Below are 9,109 nucleotides of genomic sequence, written 5' to 3' on the forward strand. Positions count from 1 at the left end.
GTATATTCATTGTCACATTTTTTTCGCTGTGAGCTACCACAAGATCTTGTATATATTTCCCTGTGCTATACAGTATAATCTTGTTTATCTATTCTGCACATGCCTGTCAGCATCTACAAATTTTGAACTCCCAGGAGATTCTTAATTGAAAGTAGATTTCTTAATTTACCAAGGGTAGAATATGATTTAGGAGATTTCAGTTTTACAAGTATTTTTTTTTTTAAATGTTCCATAAATGGGAGGTGGGGAAAGGCTGATCTAAATGGGTAACAATGGTGGGTAATGGCAGTCATGTTTGTCAAACAGTATATATACTTCTTCAAAAAATCAAAAGTCACACCCATTACTTAGACCTCCTTCATTGTTACTAGGCTGAGTCCTATAGGGGTTTGAAAATACAAATGGTAGTAAAAATAAGAGGATCTAAATTGTACTTGGTATGTAGTGACAAGGAAGACATTTTGGTCACATCACCAACTAGTAACTATTAGAAAAAATGTTTCTAACCTTTTGTTTTCCTTTCTAAACTACCACTAAAAAGGAATCTTATCCATGAAAAATCCAGATAATTAACCAGCTATTTGTTTTAAGACAAAATGTCTTAATACGTTTATTTGCTTGAGATTTTCCAAATCACCAAAATCTAGGAAGGAAACCCCCTAACTCCTTTCATATTAAGGTTCTGTGAGTGACCTCTGTGTGTCATGTAACAACTTTGGATTGCTTTGTTTTAATTTCTTCTCTTTCTTTCTTTTTGGAGAAACTGTATTCTACTAAAGGTAAAATTTTATTTACTAAAAGATTGTGTTTCTGTAATCCTAATGGCAACCCAAATACATAACCAGCTGCTCCAGAGAGAAACCTGCATCTTTAACATCTCCCTTGCCTCCCCATATCTTAAGGATCACCATTTCTGCCAAATTCCAACTCAGACAAACATTCAGAATCTGGTTCTCCTGAATTCTATCCAGCAGGGCTCCCATTAGCCTTTGGGACTAGGCACACGACTCCACTATCATAGCTCTCCTCTTCATTCTTTATCTTGCTCAAGAGCTAAGCACTAGTGCCAATTTCCTGTTCAAATACCTTCAGTGGCTCACTTCTGCTTTACGAGGTAAAATGTAGACTTCAGCACAGAGTTTCTTCACCACTTGGCTATCACCAATCATTTCAGCATCATCTTCAGATGCTTCCCCTTCCCTACAGTATGTCACATACTACAGACAAAACATAATACAAGCCATTTCCCGAAATGTGGCACCATTTCATATTCCACAACTTTGGCTGTACAAAGAAAAAGCAAGATCATGTAGCAGAAAACAAACAAGCAGAAATCAGGAGTCTGGTTTCTTTGTGTCTAATATAACTTCCCTCCCTTTTCTGTTTTAAATCAATTCAAATGTCACCCCCTTAATTCCTGAGGCAGACTCTCTTCTGTATTCTTATGATGTACTTGGCCAGACCTCCAATATAGCACTGGTCACTCCGTATTGTGATAATTGGTTTGTAGATTTTCCCAAAGACTGAGCTTCCCAAAATAGGGAATAGGTCTGTTTTACCTTTATTACCTAGTTAAGTGCTTACAATTCAGTAAGAGTTTGTTGACTAAATGTATAAACATACATCTAAATTTCTAGCTCCATGTAAGTTGGGAGTAAGCAACTTATCTTCACACCTAGGAAGGACAAGAATTTTGCTCAGAAAATCTTAAGTAGGCTACAGGCTGTATTTTCATAATAGGAAAAGACGGGGGAAAGAAGGTAACATTTTTCTTCATAAATTATGGAGTAAGACAATCCAGAAGGGAAAAAAAATACACATATGTTCTTGTGAAAAGCAGTGAAGCTTTATTTTAAAGCAAAGAGGAGGAATACCACACTTATAAGATAATAAAGGGATCCCCAAACAGTAAGTTTTCCTTTACTATGTGTAGCCAATTTTCTTTTCTTGATGCCTGGCAATTCTCTTATATATCAAAAATCCACATGTTTTTCTGGATTCCAAAGGTCATTCCTGCCCATATCCCAAGTCAAAATAAAATGATTTGTTTTGCAAAAAATTTTGCACACATACATACACTCACACTGAGTTGGCTAAGTTGCACTGTTTTCTCAATCAATATACAGTTAATGTTTACTCTCATTCTGCACATTTTTAGAAACTAAAACAGAAGAAAAAAATATTTCCTGGTAGGTGAAAGTTTTTTTTCCTCTAATTTTCTGGTTTCAAAGAAACTCTTTTTATAAAAATAATACAAATGAACAAAATAAAAGGAAAAACATTCAATCTCATTAACAGGGTATAATTATCCATCAACCAAGTGATCAACTAAAAAAGAAATTTAAACATATTTGGTATAAAAAGATAGATAGCCCTATACATTCCTGGTAGATTGTCAAAATATTCATAGGCTTTAACTCAGCAATCTTAGTCTATCATCAAAAAGATTGACAGAAAAGACAGTCTCTTCAGCAAGTGGTGTTGGAGTAACTGGACACCTACATGTAAATCAATGAAGTTAGAATACTCCCTTCACACCATACACAAAAATACACTCAAAATGGCTTAAATACTTAAACATAAGACAAAACACTACAAACCTTTTAGAAGAAAACATAGGCAAAACACTATCTGACATAAATCTTAGCAATGTTCTCCTAGGGCAGTCTACCCAAGCAATAGAAATAAAAGCAAAAATAAACAAATAGGACCTAATTAAACTTATAAGCTTTTGCACAGCAAAGGAAACTGTAAGCAAAACAAAAAGACAACCTAAGGAATGGGAGAAAATATTTGCAAAAGATGAGACTGACAAGGGCTTAATTTCCAGAATATATAAACAGCTCATACAACTTAATAAGAAAAAAACAAACAACCCAATCCATAAATGGGCAGAAGACCTAAACAAGCAATTCTCCAATGAAGACATACAGATGGCCAACAGGCACATGAAATAATGCTCAATACCACTAATTATCAGAGAAATGCAAATCAAAACTACAATGAGGTATCACCTCACACCAATCAGAATGGCCATCATTCAAAAATTCACAAACGATAAATGCTGGATAGAGTGTGGAGAAAAGGGAACCCTCCTACACTGTTGGTAGGAATGCATTTGGTGCAGCCGTTGTGGAGAACAGTATGGAGATTCCTCAAAAAAGAGACTTACCATATGATCCAGTAAGATACATGCTCACTCCTGGGCATATATCCAGAGGGAATCTTAATTCAAAAAGATACATGCACCCCAATTTTCATAGCAGCACTATATATAAGAGCCATGATATGGGAACAACCTAAATGTCCATCAAAAGATGACTGGATAAAGAAGTTGTGGTATATTTATATATATGACAGAATTCTACTCAGCCATAAAAAATAATAAAATAATGCCATCTGCAGCAACATGGATGGAGCTGGAGATTGTCTTTCTAAGTGAAGTAAGCCAGAAAGAGAAAGAAAAATACCATGTATCACTTATATGTGGAAACCAAAAAAAAAAGACTAACTTATTTACAAATCAGAAACAGATTCACAGACATAGAAAACAAACTTATGGTTACAAGAGGGGAGGAGGTAGGAAGGGAAAAATTGGGAGTTCAAGATTTGTAGATATTAGCTAATATGTATAAAATAGATAAACAACAAGTTCATACTGTATAGCACAGGGAACTATATTCGGTATCCTGTAACTTACGGTGAAAAATATGAAAACAAATATATGTATGTTCATGTATGACTGAAGCATTATGCTGTACACTAGACACTGACACAACATTATAAACTGATTATACATCAATAAATATATGTATATACACACACAATAAAAGACAGAAATAATCAGAGTCACACAAAGATTCATGTATAGGAATGTAATTATAACTGTTACTTGAATGACTAATAATGGTTATTATTATTAATAACTGGTTATCTCTTTATGGTAGGATTATAGATGATTTTTAATTTTTCAGTGTTTTCAAGATTTTCTATAAGCATATACTACTTTCATAATTTTAAAAAGTTATTTTTAATTACCTGGTTTCAAGCTTGAACTCTGAAAGTTTAGCTCTGAGCTCTTCCTTACTCATTCTATTAATGAAACCATTCGTAATAGCAATCTCTTTGTAGACTGGGTCACTGAAATCACTTGCATTGGAGGTAATGAACTTAGATCCTTTTGTTTCTTGTCCATCAAGTCTACATCGCTGCTTTTTCTATCAAAATAAATAAATAAATAGTTTATAATTAGTACAAACATCTTAAAGATTCAAACTCCTGTGGCCTCTTCATGCTATATGTTCAATAAGTGCATGGGAAGAAGAAAGATGCGTTTCCAATACAATTTATCCTGCTCTCTTCTGAGTCATGAGGTTTCTTACAGGAAATGAAGCTAAGTAAAAAGAGCTCTGGTGTTAGGAGTCAGAGCAACCTTGGTTCAGAACCCCAGCTGACTTTGGGTAGTTACTTATTAGCCTCTGATTTTCAGTTTCCTTGTCTATAAAATAAGGTATCATAATAATTGTCTCAAATGGCATTTGGTACTTGGTGGTAATGATAAATAGTACTGGGGCAAGATTATTATAAGGATTAAATGACATTAAGTATATCAGACTCCTGATACCATACTCATCATGGCTTTTAATAAATGGTAACTTACTACCATCATAGACTGTAGATCAGATCTTTTCACAAACAATATTCTAAAATTTACAAATGAACTAATTTTTAAATAAACTTTTACATTATGCATGTATAAGTCAGTGCCTTCCTGAGAATTTTTTAACCGGACTTTGTTTCACAAAGTTAACAGGAATTAGCCAATATAAAAACAAAATGGACCTGAAATCTGACTCAAAACTTGCTAGTACCCAAAACAAAGAAGGAAATATCTTGTTTAAAAACACACAATTTCCAAAAGTTACATGTATAGCAGTTATTCAGGAGAACTATCATTACTGTATTATAAAACTTTCCTCCTTTTTAAAAATCAAAATCCATGTTAAGAATTATGATAAAAAACATAATTTGACTCTAATCATGCCATAGGTGTCCCCAAATTAATAATATGTTTAATTCCAAAAATTCATTTGTAAGTTATTTTCCACATGCAATGTTACAAATATTAGGTATGTTCCAGAATTCTCAGAAACACTTTGGTACTAGCAATCCATACTAAAGTTTGTTAACTTAGTCATAATTTACCACATTGTTCCCATGGGAACTTTAATTACAGATTAAGGCAGGATAACCATGGACAGGCCATAGTCCCTGCGTCAGAACTGATCCTGATGGTTCAGGGACTATTTCTCACTCTAAGCTCTCAATTTAATGCAACACACATTTAGCAGATACTGTGCCAGAATACTTAAGAACTACTCACTCCCATCTCCTCTAAGGAAGAGGTCAGCAATTCCAATGTGTGAATTTCCCATAAACTGAAGAATAACTATATTGAAGTTCCTTGCTGACAAACGTTTAGAAAACTTTATTACACCAATCTTTGACTAAAGATAAGAAAATAATTAGCTTTCAATAATATATTAAATTTACGATGCCTGGCTACTTTATCATTAGAATTTAATCAGGGTTCCTAATTTATCCTTTGTCTTTACAGTTACAGTGAATTTTAAATCATTCATTTTCAATCATGTTAAAATTTAGGTCAACAAGTTAGTAACAGGTTGTCTACCAAAACAGATGTGTTACTCAGCTTAAGAAAATTTTCTCTTTTGCTAAACGTTCTCTCTGATTCACTTGCTTAATTCTCATCTAGAATTGTAGCTACAAATATTACCCAACAGTAACACTTAGGCCTCTTCTAGATATGCTATAAATCATGAATTCTATAAAGAAAACTCTGCCTCCTCTCCTGAGTCCAACTCTAGCCCTCTTCCTTCAGTGAAGTCCAGGACACAGTCAAAGGCCAGTTCTCACAAATCTCATTCTACACTAACAGTTTCCAAAGAAGGTTGCTCAAGACAATCCATAAGGGGCAGAAAGAAAATATTAAAAACCCTGCATGTGTTACTCATTCACAAAAATACAAAGTTAGTTTACTAAATACATGGATTGATAATGGCACCCTCCCCAATGTCTATGTCCATCTGTCACATGTCATAGAAAGTATTGGCCATAGAATGAGGAAAGTGGGGATGGACTCCACAGTACAGGGAGGAATATTCACCTTCATGGTACTGTGACCTTTTGCAATTTTCAAGTGTCCAGGTAAATGGTTGCATGTTTTATATTATCCCAAATGAGAGAATCTTTACAAAATGGAAGTGACCATGAAAATCTTTTATACCAAGCAGTGGCTTACTGATTATCTTGTGGCAAAGTACTTAAAAGTGTTGTTGAACTTACAGATGGGTTACATATTTTCTTTTACAAAGAAATGTTCCAAAATTGCTGTCATCTTCTGTGATGAGAAAGGGACTAATACCTCTATCCTTAAGTTTTTTTTTTTTAATAAACACAATTTATTTCAAGATGAAAGAAAATATGTTTTAACAATAACTCAGAAAGTAACTACTTATCAAAAGAAACCTTTTCTGTGGCAAGAACATTTTGAAAACGGATGTTTTGAAAATGTTTCATTATACTGAACAAAAAAAATCTGTGCATTACCTATTATAAAAAAAAGTCTCTGCAGCATTGCACTAAAAAACAAACAAAAACCTTAGAAGCAGAAGTAAACTTAATTGAAATCCTTCCAAGAGTTCTGATGAAATTTGAACCTACTTGATTAAAAATATAAAAATGCAACCCCTATTAATAGTTTACAAAAACAACTGCCATTGGGGATAAAGAATATTTACTTAGCTGAATTCCAACAAAATATTTTGCTTAATTGAGCCTGGAGAAAAAAAAAAAAACAAAACTCCAACAACACGTTTTTGACAAATGTCAGTCACTAAAACCAACTAGGAAAATAGACCCAGGACTTAAGTCACTATATCTCAGTTTTAAGACTTTAAAATATAATGAAGCGTATTCAATCACACTTCTCTTATTAAAAATTAACTTTGAAAAACGATTTTTAAATCAAGTTACACGATGTTATTGACAGCATGTCACACTGAAGAGGGAGGTCGGGTGGAAGAGTGGGTCTTTGGAGAGAAGGGCTATGAAGGCCTCTTTAAAAGTAATATCATAACGCAAATGAGATAACTATGCGAAGACCCAAGGGAAGAGCATGTAGGGCAAAGGAAGTTTGCTTAACAAGAAAGACCACCCACCATAAAACCGAGGTTGTTGGGGACTGAGAGCAAAAGGGAAGAGCTGAATGAGACGCAGTTAGCAATGCAGGAAGGAGCCAGGTCCTATGAGCTGCAAACTGAAGATCCAGTCAGATTCAAGTTACCAAAAGATCATTCTAGCTGCTACTTGAAGAACTGGCTGTAGATGCAAAGAGCACGAGCTAGAAAGCCTCTTGCAAGAATCCACTCTATGAGGTGCTCAGCATTTGTTATTCATGGAAAATGACTAATTTTGGTATTAGATTATTTACAGTACGCAACGCTGGTCAACAATAACTGTATCTGCAAAGAAGACGAATACAGAAGTTTTAAGACTATTTTTACAACTTTGCCGCCGTAACTAGGATCTACCAGTGTCAAAATCATTAAGAATATCAGTCATACACTGTTCCACATTAAGCAGGAGTTAACGGGCAAAAATCAGAGACACGTCTCCAGCTAACAAGCACAAGCACCTTCTGCCAAGGCTGGGAGACGGGCTTAAAGGTCTTAAGAAGAGACATACCTAGAGAAGAGATTTTTAAAAACATATACTACCAATTACAGATTAGAGCTACACAGAATGACAATAGTAACCGTGTGCTCAGAATGTTTAGGGCAGAATTTCCACTCAGAACTTCTAAAACTGCAACGTACTTCTCGTCTGGACTATTTACTCACTTTCAGAGAATCACTGGGACCAGAGGGAGCTCAATGACAACTACCCCGAGTAAAGGCTCCGGGAGCTGGGGACAGGGACGGCGGCCAGGGTTGGAGCCCCAGGGAACACAGGCTGTGGTTTCTGTGGAAAACCCTAGAAGAAAGGGGCGCGCGGCAGGCTCTCACCTCAGGATTCTGATGCTGCGGCTCCTCCCCGCACTCCGACCCCGGCGACCGGTGCCGCGCGGGAGCCACGGCCTCGCCGCCGGGCTGGTGGCTCTGCTCATCCTCCATGACGGGTGTCACGGAAGAAGAGAGCTGCTAGAGCGCTCCACTCACTCACTCTCACTCGGCCAAGCCCGAAAGCCTCGCCTTTCTCCGCTGAAAAATTACCGGGCTCGCGTTCCCGCGGCGGCGGCCACACAAACTCGAGCAAACACCTCCCACTTCCGGGAGCGTGAGGCGTCCGCACGCCGCGCAGGCGCAGTGAGCCGGCGTGCAGAACGCGAGCGCCTCGGAGGACGAGGGCGGGCGGCGTGGGGGAGGGAAGGAGGTGCGCGCGCGGGAGAGACAGGTTGGGAGCTTCCCGCGCGGAGCTGAGGATACGCAAGCGTCGGGCTCTATCTAGTCCCTGGAGGATTCCACTAGAGGAAATGACCAGTGCCATCTCCTTAGAAGAATACAAGGAGTACCACAGAGAGAGGTGAATTTTAAACATAGCAAATAGCATTTATAAATCAATCTGCATTTTCTATAAGGCATTTAAGACGTCCGCGTCTGGACAGGAAAAAGAAATGGATCCGGATTTATTGAAAAACTGAACAAAGTGTGTGAAACAACTGTTTTCAGACATTGGACAGTAGACAGTTCCGGGCATTTGTACCTGAGAGAAAAGAAACTAACGGGGTGGGCCCTGTATCTCCCTGGCTTTCTGCCCAGAGGCAGTGTCCAGCTTGCAGGTACCAGGGGAGCTCAAACACAGCCGAGGGTCTCGCCGAGAAGCCGGAGGACTTGTTGAGTTGAGAAGACAGGAACTGGATTTAGGGCACATGGGGAGGCCAGGTTGGTTGGAATTTATGAGGCGGAGTTCTTAAAGAGCTTCAGGAATCTGTTTACGAGTACCCCTGCATCTGTGGCTGAATAAAAATCAGTGAATATGTCCTGTGAAACTGCACAAGGCCAGGAAAAAACAATTATTGGGGAGCAGT

The 9,109-nt window shown here is 37.2% G+C and overlaps 1 protein-coding gene across 5 annotated transcripts in view; it reads right to left on the reverse strand.

Annotated features, from left to right (window-relative positions):
* ERI1 (exoribonuclease 1) overlaps window positions 1-8,352 on the reverse strand; it is a 90,864-nt gene extending 82,512 nt beyond the window's left edge. For 4 of the 5 annotated variants that reach the window (XR_010377335.1, XR_010377334.1, XR_010377336.1 and 1 more), the window contains exons 1-2: window positions 8,088-8,342; window positions 4,039-4,217 (exon numbers count right to left, since the gene is read on the reverse strand). Coding sequence is in view for 1 of the 5 variants with exons in the window: in XM_010995688.3 (XP_010993990.1) it covers window positions 4,039-4,217; window positions 8,088-8,195 (287 nt within the window). In the remaining 4 variants the exon portion in view is untranslated. Of the gene's footprint in view, window positions 1-4,038; window positions 4,218-8,087 lie in introns of all 5 variants that reach the window. The other variant, XM_010995688.3, reaches the window with a different exon arrangement.
* Window positions 8,353-9,109: the final 757 nt, after the last annotated feature.

This window comes from Camelus dromedarius, chromosome 22 (genome assembly GCF_036321535.1).
Source record: "Camelus dromedarius isolate mCamDro1 chromosome 22, mCamDro1.pat, whole genome shotgun sequence".
Taxonomy (NCBI): domain Eukaryota; kingdom Metazoa; phylum Chordata; class Mammalia; order Artiodactyla; family Camelidae; genus Camelus; species Camelus dromedarius.